We start from the raw sequence: 23018 nt of genomic DNA, 5'->3' as shown, positions 1-23018 counted from the left end.
TAGTTTCTTCAGATGTCATTCATTGAATTGAAAAAGTAATGTTTGTGTAAATTTTTATAGGAGGTGAAAAGAGGTACAATATTACCCACAAATGAAATGTATCTAAAACTATTTATCGGGAGTAAATTGTAGGGCCCTTCAATGAGTGCTAGATTAACCGGTAAACTTTTAAACTAAAAAAAATCTAGAATAAAAAAGACTTGAAACAGTTATACAGAAAAAAATCAAAGATCTGATTATCAATAACATTGTATGGAAGTACTTAAACACCTGAACTTTATTTTTGACAATTTTCACTGGTTTTGGCTCTTATTTCGTAAAAAAAAATAGAGCAAAAGTGTCATTTGCAAAGTTATCAGCACATCATCATCTACAAAAGTTGCCTTTTGATACAATTATCTGACGACTTGTTGTAGACTTGTTCCTCCTGAAATGCGTTTTTTTTTTACTGTTTTTTAGAGGTCGAGGAAAAACGTAAATCGCAAAAAATCATCAGTGCATCATGATCTACCAAATTCATAATAGTCTAATAACTCATTGGAGAGTTATTGTCCTTCAAACAAGTTTTGAACGGTCTTAATGGAAATGACAAAAAAAAACGTAGGGGTATTCTTACTAGTATTATTGGTTCTGAAATGACCTTGTTTCTCAAGTGTCCTCTATTATGACAAATGAGCAATTCGTACTAATTGGAGCCTGTAGTTTTCTTTTATTGATGCAATGATATTTAGAATGTTTCCTGAATATCATGTCAGTATGTAAGTTATAACTATTGAAATAACTTCTTAGGCCAGTTGACCAACAGTCAAAATGGATTGGTACCAACCTTCAAAAGTGGAAGCAATTAAAAAACCACATGCTTTATTTACATCGTGGGAATAACAGTTTGACTTGAATTCGAATATATTATTTTTTTTAGTATAACAAAAGATGTTATTTAAACTTTATTTTAAAATCGTTTAATACATAACACTGGTTGTGAAATGTGATGTTTTGGATCGGTACGTGTGAAAGGACGTCCTGACTATAATCTTGCGTTATATGTTAACTCCGATTCTGACCTCTTGTTGTGATAGAAATGCTAATCTTATTATTATTTTGTATCTATTTAGCATCACGAGACATGATATAGAAAAACATATCATTACATGTTTAGCACCTTAGAACACGATCATATAAATTTCGGTATATAAATCATTTAAGAGTTGCAAAGCACAGATCGTAAAACGCCGAGGAAGAAACGACCTAAAACCGTCATGGTAAGTGAAACTTTTTGAGATTAAAGAACAACTTTTTTTCTCATTTACTTCTTTTTTTTAATTGTAAGCAGTCAACGGGTAAAATAGAGGAATTTTTCACTTAATTTGAAAGTAAAGGACTTTATGTTATGCAATGGTAATGACAAGGAATGAGAATGGAGAATACATTCTAGGTAGGAACCTGTAATTCAGTCGTTATTGTTTGTTGCTGTGTTTCATATTTGTTTTTCGTTTATTTTTTTGTACATACCTAGGCCGCTAGTTTTCTTGTTTGAATTGTTTTACATTTGTCATTATGGGGGCCTTTTATAGCTTACTATGCGGTATCCATTGTTCATTGTTGAAGGCCGTTTGGTGACCTATAGTTAACTTCTACGTCAGTTGGTCTCTGATTGGGAGTTGTCTCATTGGCAATCATACCACATCTTCTTATTTTTATATAAAGTTAAAATCGCCTAGTTATTAATTAAGACTAATACATTTGTACAATCACATTTTAAAATTGTTATGACGATTGAAGAGCATAAGTAAGATTTCAATTACTTCATTAAAAATCATTGCAAAAATCAAGGCTAATTCATAAATTCGTATCTTTCTAAATATTGTTTTCGCAGTAAAATCTTTTATAGTAACGATTAGTTGGTCAGTGTGATTTTACTAAATTTTGAAATGATGCAAATGAAGGGTTTTCGGCAACATTTGGTTTTTATAACGAATTACCTTTACTGTAAAAAATTTACTCTATTTATTAAAAAAAAACTGTCCGTGTCTGTTGTTTGGTGGGGGTCGTGTTGGATCTGAATCATTAAGGGTGCCTATAGCCATTTTTTATTTAAGGTCGGGTGATTTCAGGAGAATTTTTAAAAAGCTAACGTCAGTTCCATGTGTACATTGAGTTGCTCTTTCATTCATCAAATATACACATATGATGAATAACTAAACAAAATGAGATGTGGTATGTGTCAATGATTCGGCAGCCAACACCATGCTTCAAGTAACCTCTCGTCTGTTTTACATTAGATCTGGATTAAATTGATATATTTGAAGCGAGATTTTAATTATCCTTATGTAATAGTTACTAAAATTTTGGCTTGTGGCTTGTAGTTTCATAAAAATGTTGTGAAAGAATTCAATCAAAAGAGAAAAACGCCCGTATCATTCTGTCGCACGACATCAGACATTTTCACGTTATGTGATTCCTACTGACAGCACATGCATAAACTTAAAATAGTTTCAATGTAGTTTTAGGAAGAAATTCTACCTGAAATGACATAAATGCAACAATAGCCATATAGATTTTCAAAATGTTGGAATATCTTTATTTTCCAATGCAGAGGAGTGTAGAGCGAGTTATATAAAAAGTAATCCACTTATCTCATCTACAATCGTAAGGCGAAATTCATTTTTCTCGAGATAATCACACAAAACTCTGCATAACCATTATCATGATACCTCTTTTAGGGTATAATATAATAATTATCAAGATTTTTCTCACATTACAGAAAATGAGATATACAGTATTACTTATTTTGGCGTGCTGTGTAATTAATGTTTCCTATAGCCAGAAATTACCTGGATCACCCAGTCAGTCCGGGGAAGATAAAAGACCTCAAATCGACGATCAACAAAGAAGGAAAGCACATGAATCACCCAGACAGTCAGGGGAAGCAAAAAGGCCTCCGCCAAATGATGAACACAGCCAGGAAGAACCTGAATCACCCAGTCAGTCAGGGGACGCAAAAAGGCCTCTGACAAACGATGAGCAGAGCAATAAGGAACTTGGATCACCCAATAAGTCAAATGAAGAAAATAAGCCTCCAAGAAAGGACAGGAAAGACAGGAAAAAACCTGGATCCCTCGATCAGTCAGATGGTGACAAAAATGCTTCACAAAAAAATCAAGCCAAGGGAAAAGTTCGTCGTCCAGGGAGAAATCCACACGACCGTAAACGTAACGGTGAAAATGGTGAAAAGAAGATGTTTTCCGATAGATTTGAAAAAATGAAGATGAAGATGAATAACCAACAACAGCCTTAAATCTTTGTATATATGGAACTTTAATTTTAAATTGACACTCTTCAAAGCTGTCATTTTTTCTATTCCCTCTAAATTCAAATAAAGTATGTTCTTGCAGAGTTGATGTTTTTTGGGGGTTTTTCCTATGATGCTAACTTACCATGGTTCACGTCCTACTTGTACTCTCCTCAATTAAACAAAATAAAAACACACCCCTTTAAAACGGCTACCATTTTTGTGTTTTAGATATATTTCATAGATTTTCAAACGACATGCCGTGAAACATGCAAAGGGTCTACTTAATATCCTAACATATTTGAATCAAGCCTCTATCAACTTTTTTTTATTAAACTTGGCAAATACTTAAAAAGAAAGAGTGTACTACTCCAATATTAGATTCACCCAAAAATTTGTCATATACCAAGACTTGAATGTTATAAATGTAAGAAACATTCCTGCGCTATACAGCCTCACTTTTTTAAAGTTCATGTTTTCTGTTCCGTAAAAACTTTTCACAGTTCCTTTGCAAAATTTTCAGTAAACTATTTCGGCTGCCGCATCCCTTTTTTGGAAAATTCAAGATCAGCCTCTGCCAACGCTGAACACTAAGCAATTGTTAGAGTATCGTATGTTCATTTTGAATGGTTAAAAACGGAATGAAAGAGCAAAGTCATTTAAATTTTACGAATATGCCGCAGCTATCTTGGAAAGAATATGACATTATTTCCAGAAGTTTTACCTTATTTTCCATAAGCTAAGTTTTAGCGTAGATGATGAGTACCTTAAATAAATGACGTCACAATGGTAGATGCAAATGACGTCATAATCGGGAAAATAAGCAAAAATACAGAAATTGGGATGGTTTTCCTACATTTTGACAACCGCACCATGCTTGCACCAATGTGAAATTTTAACATTTTGACAAGTTCATACATATGAAACTCGAGATAAAAAATCTTTTTGGTGCAAGGTTGGTGCGATAGTTTATTTCATAATTTTTCATAGCCAAACAGAGCAATAAAAAGCTGAAATTTGCCTTTAAAATGAGACTTATTCTTCTTACAAAGTTTAATTTATACATTCTTATGCCTATATGAATTTTACTTTTTCGCTTATGAATCAGTAACATGTATTTCTATTATTATTTTCGTAAGTATACCTAGATTAACCTATAAAACAAAACCCAAAAGCAATGAACTACATATTGTAAGGTAGTCAACGATATTTTCAAGAATGTTTTTTTTATTAATATGAAATTTTAGATAGACATACAATATAATAAAATCTGATAATTTCTTATGTTTCTGCTAATCTCAATTCCAAATTTGTGTTCGAAATGGGACAATCTTCTCTGATATTAGGATCGGGTCCAGGATTTATGAAAGAGTGAAAAGGGGGGGGGGGTGTAATTCCAGAAAACAAAAAATATAACGAAAAAAAATTTAGAAGTTTTTATTAATTTACATAATTGGTGAGAAATATGAGATTTATTTTTTTTTGGCGATAAAAACAGGAAGGGGCACATGCCTTTACACTCGCCCCTTTGATTGGACACTTGGAATCATCATTTTCATTAGTTTTGGTTAATGATGTGAGATCTGAATTTGCTTTAGTTCCTAACGAAGAGACTAAACACAAAAACATGTTTAAAACTAAATGTGTAAAGTTTGAAATTATCACATATCTGATATCTGTTTAAGGATACATGGAGAACGGTTCAGTATTTCTTTATATGTTAATCTATATTAGCCAAGTTGCAAGATAGTAGGTCATACTTAACTTATAGTATCATGAATGCTTTCGTCATCCACAATTTTAAATTTCTGTTTCATAACAACTATTTGAGCTATAAACAGTATATGTATCATCATGTGGCATGAATGATCAACGGATTCGACAGATACAAAATTAAAGAAAAAACAGTACTCAACACAAATAAACTGTTGACACAGAGATATGTCTTGTAATTTTTATAATATAATGCAAATATTGAATCCAAATGGCAATATTTAAACATATAAACTATGCAAACATTCAAAGCAAATGAACCACGACTTTAGATGCAGGACCAAAAAAAACCCATGGAAATGAGAAATGCAAATGTTTGTAAAACTGCATACCAAATAACATTGACTCATCATAAGTGGTTCCCTTAACACTAACCTAAACGCAAACTTTAACTTGTAAACAATGTAAAAGTTCAAAAGTCAATGAACCATGATAGGGAATGGGCCAAATAATCTCCATGGAAAAGAAGACTTGCAAATGCTAATACTATTAACTTAACATTAGTGGTTCCTTCTGATCTAATCACAAACTTTAACATGTAAACTATGCAAAACATTCAAAGTCAATAAATCATGACTGATGGAAATGAGATGTGCCAATGTTAATACAACTGCATACCAAATATCATTGACCTACCACTAGTGGTTCCCCTTTAACTGACCTAATCACAAACTGATTCATGGTAAGAAAGCAACAGTTTCAAAGTCAATAGACCAGGACGGAGTCGGCAGGACCAAATAATCTCCATGGAAATGAGATATGCCAATGCTAATACAACTGCATAACAAATATCACTGGCCTATCACTATTGGTTCCCCATAAACTGACCCTATCACAAACTAATACATTGTTGATGCCGCCAATGCCCTCGTAAACAGCATAACTAAGTCTCGCTTTTTGACTCCGTCAAGACGAGACAAAAACCCTGTCGGCTCTACACAAGTACTGTAATGAAAATATACTTATTTAAAAAAACACCCTTAATGCATGTTTCTATATTTATTTATCTTAAATAATTAATATATCATTAATCTTGTCGCTAATTAGTGAGACCCTACGGCGGGGCATTAAAAACTTAAAAGGACTCCACCCAGCACTGGAGACAAAATCTGTTATTATCATCAATACCCGGTATAATTAAAAGATTATATTGTGATACACTTAAACAGCGTATAAATGTATAATTCAATGCATGTTAAACAGGTTTGATTCGAAAGATAAATATATTTAAGCTGTATATTTAACGTATGCAATGAGTTTATCTCCACCATTATACTGGTTGCTAGGCAATAGAATAATTGAGATAGACCCAAAATGCCACCATTTGCAGAAGGTCTGTGGTATAGAATTACAGCATGACAAATTAAATGAAATTTGGAGGTGGGGCCAAAAAAAGCCCTTATCGCCCCTTGTCCTTTGGCCCAGTAGTTTCAGAGGAGACAATTTATGTAAAAGTTAACGACGACGACGACGATGACGATGAACGACGGACGCCAAGTGATGAGAAAAGTTCACTTGGCCCCTAATTCCTTAACTGTTGGTACCATAACCCCAAAAATCAATCCCAACCTTCTTTTTGTGGTATTGAACCTTATGGTATAATTTCAGAGAGATTCATACACCGTTCCACAAGTTATTGTCTGGAAACTAGAAAAATGCTTATTTGGGCCCTTTTTTGGCCCCTTATCCCTAACTGTTGGTACCATAACCCCCAAAATCAATCCCATCCTTCTTTTTGTGGTATTGAACCTTATGGTAAAATTTCATAGAGATCCATTCACTTGAACTAAAGTTATTGTGCGAAAATCAATGTGTCTTCGACGACGACGACGACGACGACGCCAACGTCATACCAATATACGACCGCAAAATTTTTTTGCGGTCGTATAAAAAGTATAGAAATCAATGCATTGTACCCCTACCATTCCTTTATTAGTATAAAGTACAATACAAAGACGAATACAAATTATTCGTTTAGTTAGCTACAAACCGGGTAATGTTATCGATCCTTTGAATAAACTTATTCTAAAAGTTTACAAATTCAACGCTGTAATAAGATCTTTGAATATTGTTTTAATCGGTATAAATATTGATTTAGTTATCAATAAATTAAACTCTTTTCACTATTAGAATTACAAAATTAATACAAATCATAAAAGAAAATATTCATAATAAAAAAGTAATGGTATTGTTAAGAAATAAGCAGGACAACAACGAGTACTTTCAATTACATGTATAACCCCGCCGCATTTTTGCGCCTGTCCCAAGTCAGGAGCATCTGGCCTTTGTTAGTCTTGTATCATTTTTAATTTTAGTTTCTTGTGTATAATTTGGAGTTTAGTAAGACGTCCATTATCACTGAACTAGTATACATATTTGTTTAGGGGCCAGCTGAAGGACGCCTCCGGGTGCGGGAGTTTCTCGCTGCATTGAAGACCCATTGGTGGCCTTTGGCTGTTGTCTGCTCTATGGTCGGGTTGTTGTCTCTTTGACACATTCCCCATTTCCATTCTCAATTTTATAGCAGAATAAAGTAGTGAAATTGCTAATCCATTACATTGATAAATTAAGGCGAACAAGCTTTGTTATAGAGTAAAAGTTTATAAGAAATGGACAAAAAGGTATCTATCAAAGAAGGAATACTAGTAAATCAAAACAACTTGTCTCCAAAACTATTTATTTCGTACAGTTTTGTGATCTTAATTTGTTTGTAACTTTTACCGTGAATCGTGATGACTGAGCATGTTTATTTATCCAGCACTAAATCAATTATCAATATATTTTTACGGGTGACCTGCATTACCACCCGGCCTTAATTTTTTTAAGTTTCTAATACTTCCACAGGTGAACTCTATTGGTGACCCCAGACATCGTCTCCCACAGCTGTTTGGTGCAGGTCTGTTACATGTTCTCTTTTTTGTGCATCTGTTTATTGTTACAAAACTAGACCATCCACCATTAATACAATGCTGCCATTTCTGAAGATTCACTTCCGGTAGAGATGAACAACTTTTCTCGGAGTTACTGCAAGAACAATACTAGATTTATCATTGATGCTACTTTATCACTACTGAATTACAATTAAATGCCAATTCTGTTTGCATTACATTATAACTTATTTGGAGTTTTTATTTACCTTGTATTATGAGTGCTGAACTAATAATTTTGAATTTTTATTTGTATTTGCTAAGAAAAAAATATTTGAAAAATTTCAAAGTAGTGAACCAAACGTGCCAGAAGAGGGAGATATATTACAAAACTACTGAAGGCCGCGATTAATACAAAAAACATAGGTGTCTGTAGATTTTGTTATGTACTACTGGGGAAATCTTGTGACAAAAAATATCGCCCTTGACAAATGATACTCTTTAATGATTTGCACGGTCTTTTTATGACGCTTTCCGTTATAAGTTCGCAAGAAAACGTACTGGTAAATAAAAATGATGTTAAAAGAGAAAAAGATACCAAAGGGATATTTAAACTCATACAAGTCGAAAACGAATCGACAATGCAATGACAAAAAAAAAGAAAAGAAAAACGACCGATGGACAAACAGCAGTATATAAAACACAACATAGAAAACTAAGACTGAGCAATACGAGCCCCACCAAAAACCGAGAGTGATCACAGATGCTCCGGAAGGGTTATAATATCCTGCTTCACATGTGACACTCGTTCTGTTACTCGTATATAAAATATGTTCATCAGATATATCAAGTGATTATGGCATCACGCATTAGCTGATTGGTAATTGACTCTTATCTAACCCAAAGACATCACCAAATTTGTAAACCATCGGTCATGTAAAATTTGAGAGAAAAAAATGATAATAAACCGAATGTGAAATTTTAAAATAGAATTGAATTTACATGACATACAATAAACAAGAGTGTTATTGGTATAATCAAAACAGACATTGAAGAAACATAAAGCACTAAGAACAACAATTGAACAGCAACACAAATCCTTTTTAAATAAAACTAGTGCTTATCTCAGGTGTTCCGGAACGGTAGGCAGATGCTACTCCACATGTGGCACACGTCGTGTTGCTCATGTAAGTACAATACGTCTAATTTGGTAGGTCACATTCGTGAAAAAGAGGACGGGGAGAATAATGAAAACAAAACTTATAAATGAGGGGAATTTGCAAAAATATCTCAAATAACCTACTTTTACTTTCACAGATAATTGTAGGTAAAATGTAGAATTGTGATGTGAATTTACTTTTAATCAAGGTGGTTGCCGACGTAAACATCCTATTGATTTTGTCACCTTAGTCGTGTGAGGGTTACTTTTTCTTTTGCTATCAATTTTCCCTCTTCATATTTTGCCTTTTTACATAAACAGTGTTGCTAAATTTCCGACCTGCAGTTTTAACTTTAATTTCAATTCAATTCGACCAAACAGTGAATCCACAACAAAACAAACGTATTACGTTAAATTCGACATCAGACGCACGTATACGTATTTTAACATTTACCATTTCGACTCCTTCGAATGCACGGACAAACAATTAATTGTCAAAAGGTGCATTTAGTAGACGAATTAAAAATTCTATGAATTAATTAGTTCTTTTTTTATGTTTTTTTTATTATTTACTTTTCTCAAGCTTTCATTTTATTCAACCTTCCCCGATGAAAATTAATCCTGAAAACGCTTAAAACACCACACATTCGGCATGTGTGATATCTGAAGACCTACACGAAGATACAAATCCATATGAAATAAAATTATTTTAATGTTAACCTATTAACTTACCTGGAGGAAGTCTTCCTGAAAACGTCCCTAGGAATGCTGTTGATGTTGGTATTTTCGCAAATGATTCTAGCCATAGTTGCCTTCTTGATTTCTGTCAGCTGTGTTGGAGTAAACTTTACGTTAGTATGACTTTCATAAAAGAATCGATCACCAAATTTCAAAGCACGAAATTGTAGTCCTATTATACAGGCAAAAATAGGTCCGACTTTCCCTCCTAATATTGGGGTTTCTGATACACCACCGGTAAATAAGTCAATGTCCCATGGTGATCTAATGAAAAGGAAAATAATGGAGTTAATAACACACAAATAATACTATGTCTAAAAGAACGATTCTCTTGCACTATAGATCTGTCTGCTTCTTGATTCTCCTATGTCTTTCTTTTAAATTGAGCATTTTGTCATTTTTAGTTTCAAAACAAACAAATAATGGAATATCTAAATGAAAATTATGATAAATGTATTCATTTTTGAAAGTTTTCATATAAGCACTGATATATGAATATGATAAGAAAATATGAAATAACATACCTGTAAGTGTTTTTAAGGGCCAGCGCTTCGACTGTCGAATGATGCTCTAAACCTCCCATCACACCAGCTGTAAAGTCATCGGCGGGTGTCAACTCGCAGACAATCCTCCAAATGTTATAACTAGCCAGTCCATGATCTCTTCCTCTTTGTATGTTAATGGCTGCAAGATCTCCACCAAAACCATTTCTTCTCTCAAAAAGCCTTTCTGTAAGTTCCTTGGTAATTTTTCTGTCGACTTTTTGAGAAAATTCTTCATACAAGCCCCTTGTTATAGAACTTATACCACCTTTCGCATCATACAGCTTATTTGGTTTAAGGAATTCATTATGAAGGAGGGGGCTTTGATTAGAATGCAATGGACCATTATATGCTAATCTCTGCCTGACCATGCTATGTCCAAATCTGAAGGCTGTAGCGGAGAAACCATTCCTAACCTGGGGTTTAGTCGTTTGATCATAGCCAGTAAAATACCCGGAGGCTTTTGGTTTTAAATCTAGATCTATCATTTGTTGGTCACAAATGATATGTGGTAAATATTCATTATATGTCACGTGTTGTATCATGGCACCAATAATTTTTCTGGCTTCTTGGTACGCTTTTTCATCATTCCATCTATTCAGTTGTGTTAGTTTGTCGGCTATGCGATTGTGTTCTTTCATCCAAATTGTTTGTAATGCCATTAATGCTGGTTGTTGATTGACTCTCGGATCTCCTACCAAATAACCAAATTGATTTATTGAAGAGCAGCGACTCATTTCACAAAAAATCAATCTTACGAGAAAAAATACTCGCAAGTATAATTTGCGATCATTTTTTATCGTTAGAATTTTTGTGAAAAGAGCCCCATATATTGATTTAGATAAGAATGTACTTAGGTAAGTCTTAGTGCAACAACTCAAAAACTACACATACGATGCCTTTTAACTTCTTGTACTCAACAGATTTTTTCTGTCCAAGTTTTCAATATTTGATTCCTTGGTTGGTAAATATGAATTGATTGTGTATGCTATCATACAGGTCACTTTGACCTATACTAATGTTAACTTTGATTACTAGTATGACAAAAGCAATATTGCGATTCAAATTTAAGTAACAACAAAAATGAATTTATGACGTTATTTAAATATGATGTTTATTACTTTTTTTTAGAAATAGCTTTGAAAGTATTGTTTAATGTGAAAATTATACGAAATGGAAAAAAAGAACATTTATATGAACAACGCTGTAAGAAAAATAAGTAAAATATTCATATAGAGATGTCTTCAATCGTATCTGTTAAATGGTGATTCTCTCATAAGCAGTAATATTGTGTTAATTTCATTTATATTTCATTATATTTGTATTCAAATTTATCTAAAGATTCTAAATTTGAAGAATGTAAATCTTTGTTACATACCTGCTTTAAAACATTTAATATTTGGATTCGCTGGTAAGATACACGATGACGCATTTGGTATGTCCTTAGGTAGCAATTGGTTATTTGTAGATTTCAATCGACCTGAATGGTGAAAATATAATGTAAACAAAAGGAAAGTAATTTTTTTAAGTAAGTTCCAGATTTTGTTAATTTTATTCCAGTATTTCTTTTAAATCATAATTGTGCCAACGAATTGATTACTCAGTAAATGATAGACATTGACTTTCAAATAATCGGCTTTGGGCTAAAGGTAAATACAGAAAAGTGCTTCGGAGGCATACAATTTATAAAGTGTTCTTTTCATTTCATTTTTTTTAGACATATGACTTTCCAGAGAACGTTTTTGGTTTACTTTCTGGTCTGTTGTGAAATGATCAAACTAATTTGTTTAAAATTGGTGACTGATTCAGATATCTTAGATTCCTTACGCAAGCTCAAGGACAACTTCTAACAAATCTACGTACTCAGTGCCTTCAGTCATACAAAGGTTTGCAATACACATTTGATTGGCAGATTCATGATAATTTGTTTTTGATTTAAAATCATTTTGTATGGAATCATGCTTATACTTTTGACCGGCTCAGGTTTTTCGACTTCGCAACTGATTAGGTTGATTTGATTGCCACTGATGAGTTTTTTGTAGAGGAAACGCAAGTATGGCGTATTAAATCATGACTTTTTCCATAAACTCACTTAATAGTGTTATATATTTTCAAAAGCTATATAAAATCGGGGGACGTGGTATGATTGCCAATGAGACAACTATCCAGTAGTGATAACATGAAGCTGATTTAAGTAACTAACAACTACCGTACGGCCTTCAACAATGAGCAAAACCTATGCGTAAAGTCAGCTATAAAAGATCCCGCCCGACATAACAAAACATTAGAAACAATTTAAACGAAAAAAACTCACGGCCTGATTTAGGCCAAAACATAAAACCAACAACCACTGAATTACAGGCTTCTGACTTTGGATAGTCATACTTTGAATGGTGTGGGGTAAAACGTGGTTGTGAGCGCTCAAGCATGTGACAGTGGTGTAGCAGCACAACAAGAACAAAATATAAACTCAGTTGGAAAGTGATTTACCAGCAAATGAATTTTAGTCGTTAACGGTCATTTTGATTATATAACCATCCGAAAAGTCTGAACCTAAACTTAAGCCTTGTTAAATTTTTTTCCATATATTTGCTTAGTGTAATTTCGGTATTGTTCATACAATTCACTTACAGTCAATCCAGTATTGTTCGATAGCTTTTCAGACAATTCAGTATGTTAGTGTTTTGTTCCACGAAAATAACAAATACAGTCTAAACGTAGACTTACCAGATCCTTACTGACTGCAATCAAATTGTCTGAATGGTATTGAATTTACCGCAATAAATTAGTCTAAAAATTATAGAATACCTTAGCTTTATTTGGCAAAACCTTTCATAATTTTGGGTCCTCAATGTTCTGCAGCTTCGTACTTTTTTTAGCCTTTTTTTCTTTTTTGATTTGAGCGTCACTGATGAGTATGTTGTAAACGAAACGCGCGTCTAGCGTACACATTTTTATCTTGGTATCTATGTTGAGTTTATTTATTAACTAAAAGACTGAACATTACTTAATATGATATTGATCAGACTTTAATGGATTTATTTTGATGTTTCTGTTATGGTTTTGGTTGGATAATCTGTTATGTCTTATCGTTTGTAGTCCAAATAATTATAAAATTGCCTTTCCATACCATCGTTGTCATTAAAATTGTTTGGACGAATTTTGTGAAAATAATTGTATAAAGTTCGAGATTGCATGTTGGTTACGTAAGCGCGTCACTGTTTTTGATATCCTGTGGTGTTTTTCGTTGATGGAATATGTTCGTTGTTGTTCTGTGGTTTGCATGTTGTGTCGACTTTAATATTATTTGTTTGTGCGTTTCTCTGTTATGAATGTTCTTGCGTGTGTGTGTGTGTGTGTGTGCTGTATTTCTGTCACGTAGTGTTTTAGCGATATTTTTAACATTGTCATAAAGCGGGAGGTTTGGCATACCATGAAACCAGGTTCAACCCACCATTTTCTTAAAATGTCCTGTACCAAGTCACGAATATGGCAGTTGTTATCAAATAGTTCGTTTCTATGTGTGTTGGCGTTTGTTTTTGTTGCACTTCGGTGTTCCTGTTGTTCCTGTTGTTCCTCTCAATCGATTTATGACTTTTGAACACCAATATACTACTGTTGACTTTATTTTTAAGAGCTGTTTAGATCAAAATGACCGTTTCAGTTCAAAATTGGTTTCTATTGTGGAGAGTTGTCTCATTGGCAATCATACCACATCTTCTTTTTATACTTACAAGGACTAGTCTTCAAATCGGCACTAAGCACAAAACGACTTACAACGGCAAAAGACAAAAAGTTCCGCAATTACTGAAAGCTAGTACAAAGCTAAAAAAATTAAACGTTGTGATTATTCTTAGTCTCAATCAATCGTGGTGAGGTGATCTTAACGAAATACCAATCAATCACCGCTGAAATAAAACTTTGGTCTGCAGATATAACTGAACAATCTGTGGTTGATGAAAGAAAGTCTATTCAGCAGAAAATAAACATATTCATATTGATCTTAATCTTGTAGAATCTTTGAAATGTAATCACGAAACATAACTTATTATTTATTTCTGTTATAGTGAAGTATGACTCACCACCGGAAAATTGACGGAGACTATCAGCAGTAGTTTTATTAGAACCATAAACAGCAGAACCATCCAGATAATGGGTATTCATGTTCAACTGTTGTCTTTGTCCTGGAATAAAAGGACGATATTCTAAACAGAAATTATCGCACCTTACAGTGAATTGAGCGACACTGATTTTTGGTGGGGTTCATGCTGCTCAGTTTAGTAATCTATGTTGCGTTTTGTGGACTGTTTGTTTTATCGTCGTTTTTTTTTTTTTCTTTTTTTTCTCTGAGTTGTCAGTTTCCCTCGGCTAATGAGTTTTAAATCTCCCGTGTTACCTTCCGTCTCCATTTTACAATGCATAACATCATTTAAGACATTTAAGGTAAAGCCCCTTGTCTGTTATTGAAGACTTATCTTGAATTCATATGTTTTTTCTTGCATTATTATGTCTTTCCGTTGCTGTCTCCATTGTGTATACCATCACCTTTTATTCATATATGTAGTGTATATCGTTAAAATTTATTCTATTCTTTAACTCAATGTGCTTGCAAAAACATGTTCAAATATGTCAGTTTCAGATTACAATGCAAATTCATTATTCAATAAAATTTCCTATGACCACATAGTTTATTTGATATTTCAATAGAAAAAGCACATAGTGCACTAATATGAACGTACATGTACGATTGTATTTGATTATATGGATAGTAAGTGACTCAAATTGGAAAAAATCGCCAAATAAAATGTCGAAATTCTGTACGAGTATGTAAAAAGTATTTCGTAAACAAAGAAAAAGATGTTTGAACTAATACATTTTAAAGGAGTAGAGCCAGAAACCCCATAAACGGCCCTGTAAAGATGTTTTTTTCTTTCTTTAAACTTCAATTATTAAAGTAATTCTAATTGATGTGTATTGCTAAATATATCATGTTTGAAAGTACAAGAAAAATTGTATATCTGCTTCCTATTTATAAATATGTTAGCATCAATAAGGAAGAATTTCATTCTCGTCCATTTTTCTAAAAAATTGTCAATTTTTTTTACCGTGTTTCATTTTTTTTATATGTGGTGCCACCCTCGCTCATTGAAATTTTAATTGAAAAGTAAAGAATATGGTATTTAAAGAATATATCAGCAAAAATATGTGTGGGCGAAGGGTGACACCACTGTTGATTTTTCAGAAAACTTTCAGATGTTTAGGGCCAAAGTTATTAGTTAGAGAGCCGACTGCTTTGAGAGGTTTGATTTTTGTTTGTTGCGGATTTTAGGTGTCGACAATTCTTTGGGACTCAACATAAGCTACCAAGGTACATACTTAAAAGAAAATCATTAACAATCACAGATCGGTTTTATGTTCCGTGAGATAAAGAACTGGATCTTCCTTCACTCTACTGAATACCAACATTACATAAGTTTTCTTACCAACAAAGTTACATTGCGGGGTCTGCATTATGTTTGGTTGGTTGATTGTTGGTGTTTTACGCCAATTTCAACACTATGGCCTATATTGGCGGTAAGTTTTTATTTGGGGAGGAAACCGGTATTACTTGAAGTCATCCCTTGATCGTTTTACGGACGCCATCAGTGATTTGGTTGACCGTTATGAAATGTCTGTGCTAGAGATGACCACGAATTCAATCACTTATAGTAACCACAATCCCTTCCTTATTTCAACAATTGTGACATTACTGCGGCTTTACTTTTTGTCCTTTTTTTGTTTTATCTGTTCTTCGGCGTTTGTATCAGGTTTGGATTTTCAACTATTTAGACTTCAAGCATCACGAAACGTTAATTGTCGAAATGCGCATCTGGTGCCGTTGAATTGGGACCGTTAATGTTATTACAGAATATGATGTATCAACGAATATTCAGTGCAATGAAAAAACACAACAGTCGCTAATAGGTGAGCTGAAACTAAATACCCTTCTCACGCACTTTTGTTCATCCCCGGTTTTTGTGGGGTTTGAGTTGCTGAATCTTTGGTTTTCTGTGTTGGACTTTGTAACTGTTGTTTGTTTTTTCGTCTGTTTTCTTTTTGGCCATGGTGTTGTCTGACTATATTGGACATATTTTTTTATTGCCTCTTTGATATATATTCTTCCTTTTTACTCCTACTGGTTGTTTGTACAAATGTTGTGTGTAATCACAATCTTTCAGTGGTCGTTAGACAAACAATAAGGCTCTCACAACCTTTCAGTGATCGTTAGACACACAATAAAGCTCTCACAACCTTTCAGTGATCGTTAGACACACAATAAGGCTCTCACAACCTTTCAGTGATCGTTAGACAGACAATAAGGCTCTCACAACCTTTCAGTGATCGTTAGACACACAATAAGGCTCTCACAACCTTTCAGTGATCGTTAGACAGACAATAAGGCTCTCACAACCTTTCAGTGATCGTTAGACAGACAATAAGGCTCTCACAACCTTTCAGTGATCGTTAGACACACAATAAGGCTCTCACAACCGTTCAGTGATCGTTAGACACACAATAAGGCTCTTACAACCTTTCAGTGATCGTTAGACACACAATAAGGCTCTTACAACCTTTCAGTGATCGTTAGACACACAATAAGGCTCTCACAACCTTTCAGTGATCATTAGACACACACAATAAGGCTCTCACAAAGTCCGAACAATCAGACTAAGTGATATCTCCTTCATACTTACCAAGTGTGCAGTCTAACTTAGTTGTTTCGAGTGCTCTTACAAAGTTCATACAAGTTCTGTTAAAGGTGTTGTAAAATGGATCATTTGATGGTAGTGGAATTGGAAAACAGTTGCGCCTGGTAAAATAAAGTAACAGGCGAGATGTAGTAAGATATACACAACATATTTCCATGCTTCCAACTATATAATAAAAAAAAAGGATGAGTTTTTTGGAAGCCAAATAAATCACTAATTTTATAGTTTTAGGAGACAGGGAGACAATCAACCATGCATTAAAACTAAAAAAAGACAAGTCTTTCTTAAAGAAGAAGATTTGAATTGATCGATACTTAATTTAAGGGATGTCAACGAGTACTCGAATACTCGAGTATCGCTTGGAAGTACTGAGTATCGAATATCAAATTGATACTCGATTATTCGGTTTTATGCTAGAACATTGTCTCTTTTTTTTGTCAGATAATTAATTTTCTTGTGAACGCCAATCGGATAATTAAATAGAAATCGCTTATAAATCATAGTTCAAATACGTTTTTTTGTTTAGGCTAAATCGTCGTTTACAATGCCTCGGAAATGTATTTATCAAATATAGATCAAAGTCACGAGATATATCCTTTAAAGTGATGGGCTACACACGAGAGAAACTTTCCTTGTCCGAAACCTTCGTCTAAATAGGTCAGCCAATTACGAAACATCGGTAATGTCAGAGTGAAGATTTTCGTTTGCAGGACTGTTAGTTACAAAGTTGCTAAACTGCGTATCCTGTGAAATGGATGACAATTCAGAAAATATTTCTTAATACGATCTTATCTGTCACATCATGTAGTGACCCTTAATGAAAGACCAGATACCTCTAACCAACACGTCTTTTTAAATATGTTTCTTTACGATTACAAAATGTTACTGTTTTGACATTTATATTCAATGTGTTTATTAAATCATTGATTGTATTATTGTTTACCTATTTAGTACATGTAGTAAATTAACTATTAATTGTGGTATTTATTTCCAAGGACTAATATCTAATCCTAGATAATAATGTAGAGGGTTTCGCGTGCATTAGACAAAGCTCAAAAATACCAAACTCTAAGGTAAATGTGCAAATATGTAATTGTCAGGGGCTGAAATAGTTATTTTTCAATTAGGTTGGGGGAAGTCGCCAATACAAGCTTTCAAACCGTTTGAAATAACGTTATTTATATTAAGGTCAAGAGGGTAGTTAAAAAGCAAATGGTAACACATGATTTGCAACATTGATTCCAATTCAATTTGTTGGATGTCTGCGATCGAAAGTGTCAACGACCATATCAAGATACAGCGCATCATCCACGTGCATCAGTACTAATTAATTGAGTCGTTCCGGGCCTATCGATGCACAATGTGTGTTTCCTTTTTATGGTTATCTTACCGGACGAGGACTCGAGTATCATTCGGTAAAATCATCGAGTAATTCTTCACTGAGTTAACATCCCTACTAAATGTAATGCTTGAAAACAAAACAAATTACAGGAATAATTTTTTGTAAAGAATGCTCTGAGACATAAGTTTGGAATGTTTAATACACATGGAAATTAACGTTATAAAATGTTAATTAAACTTGCTATAATAGAATAGACGAGCACTGCTTATGACAACGGCACGAATAAAATCACTTTACAGTAACTAATGAAAACATAAATCAATTTCATTAAATTGATGTCATATGTTTCTAGTAAAATCTTCATCATGTTCTACCCCCGGTTTTAAGATTCAAAGAAAAATTCAATAAATGATTTCAATGCCAAAGTATTTTGCTATAACACGTTTAGTATGATCATGATTTTGATCATGATAGGATAGTCAAATACATAAAATGAAAGGAACATCATCTATTTCTTCTTACTTTGGGATGTTCGTTGAATATATAAAATAAAATTGAAATAAAGTAGAATAAACATGTTGTATCATGAATTGATGTCTATGAATACTCCTTTTATATGCGTACCTGTTGGGAAATCGACAGCAGTTCAGATTAGACATATACTGCCCTGAAATAGAGAAGAAAGAATGATAAATTGCATATGTTTGTATATTCTCTAATTCTAATATGTTACAGTGAATTGTAATTTCAGGGGTTTTGCAAAATCACTGAACTGATTAAAGATTTTATAAAATCCCTGAAATAATTAGGATTTATTTTTAAAAACTAATTTAATTCAGTGAATTTGTAAAATAATCAATATTTTTGTTTAAATAGTTCATTGAAAAAAAGACATAAGCCTAAAGCAGAAACACTGAACAAGTTTGAGTTAATTTATCCCATTTAAATAAAACAAGGTCAGCAGTTTTCAAATAACTTACTGTAAATTCAAATGCAATATATGGAAACTGGCAAAATATGAGGAAATGGGAAAGTTAAAATGCAATATATGGAAACAGGAAAAATATTAAGAAATTAGATACCATATTTTCAAAGACCCACAAAAAAGACTCATCTAACTCATAGTACCCACACTGTCCAAAGTGAGTTACTATTGAGTGCTTTAAATTATAAAAGAAATATCCTATTTTTAAAATAAAATATAAACGCAGTTCATTGAATTAATTACCTTTGTAAGGGGAGAAAACACCTGTAAGGAGTAGGAATTTGAATTGATAAGGTGATGTCTTCCGATGGCAATGCATATCAGGATGAGAATATATTAATGGGTTGTTTTATTAATATGCTACAAATGAAAGGTGATTTCTATCCACACAAATAAAAGACAGCAGATAAAATGTACAAAAATACTTCGTATTGGACCTGTATTTCAACTGATAGGTAACCTACCAACCAGGAAAAAGTAGGTCGCCTTGACCTTTTGTGCATGATTTACTTGCTTTGGTCATATTCTAGATACTGTGTTATAAAATCCATGCTATCACACAGGGATGGATAGTTTTCTTTATTTTCTCAACTCTTTAGATCAAAATCAAAAGAAAAGTAAATTTTGTTTACTATTATTATCAGTATCACGGTATGAAGTTCTTCAATGCCGAAAGGCAGAACAATTATGTAACAACAGATGTCACCCAAACTAATATGTAAAAATAAGTAAATTGTAGTTTTTATATCTGTACATATTTATTTGATTTAGTCTATCTATATTAAGAAAAATAATAAAGGATTTTTCAACATCCATAGCATATAGTGACTTTATATAAAATTCGTAAGTATTTCAGGGATTTTACAAAATCACTAAAACTGAGGATTTTACAAAATCCCTGATTATTTCAAGGATTTTACAAAATCACAAATTTACAATTTTACTGTAACATATATATATATATGATTCACGTCTTTTCTGTCTCTCCGCAACCATGCTTTATATTTATAAACATATTGACCTTCGCTTTTGAATTTTCCTTGGAGTTCGGTATTTCCGTTATTTTACTTTTTACATGGACCAATTGTATTTTCAAGGATGCAATTCTATGACCCAAACTCTTAGGGAACAATTAAATTGGTTATTTTCTCGTATTTCATGAGACTTTTGTTTATAAAAATCAACTTTATGTCCTTACTGTACTTGCTCCACATGTGGCACCTGTCGTGTTGCTCATGTAAGTACAAGCTCGGTGATGAGTATAATTCGGTAGGTCACATTCGGGGGAAATTAGGGCGGGAATGTGGTTACGACAATTGTAACATATATCCGTCGACAATTCTGTAAAACAGATAATCCATAACGGTCAACCAACTCGTGATGGCGTCCGTAAAAACCAGTAGGTAAACAAAACAAAATATCTATGAATATCAAATATCTCCCCAAAAGAGGCGTGGTTTGTGAATAGTTTTATTTACAAAGTGCAACCTATAGTGGCTTTATCTACTGTGTGTCTCTTTTGAAAGAAACATTATCTATCGCAGCTTTATCGACTGCGTTTCTTCTGTGAAAGAAACACCGTCTATCAAGGCTTTATCGACTACGTGTCCTTAGTAAAAGAAATATTTCGTCAACTATGGGTCTTTTGAGAAAGAAACATTAGCTCTCGCGGCATTGTAAACTAAGTGGGTTTTTTTAAATAAAGAAATAGCATCTATCGCAATTTGTCTTTTGTGTAGAAAGATTCTAATGATGCTTTATCGACTACTTGTCCTTTGAGAAATAAAGATTATCTATCGCGTCTTTGTTTTCAACATGTCCTTTTTAAAAGACGTATATAAGAATTAGTAAAAGGAGATGCGGTGAAACGTTTGCTTAAATAAAGATAAAGTAAGTTGTGCAATCATGTAAATTAGAATTAAGACAAATGGTGGTCACACGATCAAGAAAGTAGACTAGATAGAGTCGTGTTTTAAATACTTAAGTTATTTACCTTTAGACAAAGCATTCATCTGTATATCGTGACTGATAAACTGGCCAAACTCCATACTAAAATGGCTCAAATCGTTCATCTGAGTTGTTGAGTCACTGACGGTGTGAACTTTAACACTGATGTCTCTGGCTAGAGGGAGTAGGTCACCAAAAAAATCATTGGCTCTTGGATCATCCAAACCTAGAAAATTTTACATTACATGGTATGTAACAACCTGTACTTGATCATATTGAATACATAAATTGAGGATGAACATGTACCGTAAAAATTGATTAATGAAATTTTATTTTTCATAAGACATTACTGTTGTGTGTCATAAAGTTCAAAATTTCGACAAAGTGCAAAAGATGAATAGATTGATTAGTGCAGATTGATTAACATGAAGTGGCAAATATTCCATGTATTTCCAGGTAGAGATTAGATTAAACAATTCATCAAACGAGTAGGTATTGTAAAGTGGGTTGGTCGGGATTTTTTTAGAGCCTGTGACATTTGGACTGCCAGCTAAAGAAAAAGAGAGAGAATATTGGATCGGAAACTTGTCTTATCAACCGGGTCTATCCAAGAGTTATTGCAATAGCATAATTAACGCGTGCAGAGAGCGTAAATTTAACCGTGTTTATACATCCTGTACAGTCAAACGATATACCTTCGGTTTGAGTTCTACTGTGGGCAGTAGAAGTCAAGGTGATAAATTAATTCTTGTTTTCTTGTAATTAAAAAGTCATTATATAAATGTAAGCTAAATTGTATATCATCATAATGTTAGAATCAAAATAAACATTAAAATGATCGAGAGAGTTTGTTGGTTTTAAACTTTTAAAAAGGGATATGTTATTCGTGCACTTGATACGACTTTATTAAGATTGATTTGCATGCTAATATTCTTTTTTTCTATTGATCATTAAACAGGTTACCAATAACAACACATTATATACTAACCATCCTCATACAAACCAGGTATAAACCTTTCAAAAGGTGTATGAGACTTTCCCCATAATGGGTTAGCCACGTTATTACATGAACCATCTGGTGTTCTATATTGAGAAGCTTGGTTACACGGTCCTGCTGTAAACCGACATCTTGTTCGCGCCTGTATTGTGTTCAGAATGCTGCCCGAGACTCTCTCCAGGACCTTTAAACGCTGGCTTTTCTCTATGTTTAACCTAAAATTTAATTCGAAAAAATAAATGTTACGTCCAAATAAACTTTGCATGGGTAGTTGTTGTTAGAAGCTAAACTCTATTCATGTGTTAAAAGATTTTGTAAAAAGTAACCTACTCATGAATTTAAAACATTTCAATTTGAAAGATTAATTTTAAACCATCTATTAAAGACTCAATCTTCTTGTGTAGTGCAGTTTTGCGAATGCTCAGCAACCGACAGAAATGTATTTAAAAAATTGCTTGCACATTATGTAGATATAAGAAGATGTGGTATGAGTGCCAATGAGACAACTCTCCATCCAAGTCAAAATTTATAAAAGTAAACCATTTTCGAGGTCAAAGTACGGTCTTCAACACGGAGCCTTGGCTCACACCGAACAGCAAGCTATAAAGGGCCCAAAATATTACTAGTGTA

At 33.3% G+C, this 23018-nt stretch overlaps 1 protein-coding gene across 1 annotated transcript; it reads right to left on the bottom strand.

Moving 5' to 3' along the window:
* Positions 1 to 7780: 7780 nt before the first annotated feature.
* Positions 7781 to 21537, bottom strand: LOC127718894 (chorion peroxidase-like). The gene is made up of 8 exons (XM_052224979.1): positions 21438 to 21537; positions 19098 to 19126; positions 17103 to 17244; positions 14451 to 14552; positions 11747 to 11848; positions 10351 to 11062; positions 9821 to 10090; positions 7781 to 8086 (listed from the first exon to the last, which is right to left on the bottom strand). Exons 1-8 carry the CDS (start codon positions 21514 to 21516, stop codon positions 7846 to 7848), a joined length of 1677 nt encoding a protein of 558 aa, XP_052080939.1. The 5' UTR covers positions 21517 to 21537; the 3' UTR covers positions 7781 to 7845.
* Between the last annotated feature and the right edge of the window lie 1481 nt (positions 21538 to 23018).

Source organism: Mytilus californianus, unplaced genomic scaffold (genome assembly GCF_021869535.1).
Source record: "Mytilus californianus isolate M0D057914Y unplaced genomic scaffold, xbMytCali1.0.p SCAF_10, whole genome shotgun sequence".
Taxonomy (NCBI): Eukaryota; Metazoa; Mollusca; class Bivalvia; order Mytilida; family Mytilidae; genus Mytilus; species Mytilus californianus.
This window is presented reverse-complemented; position numbering and strand designations above follow the sequence as displayed.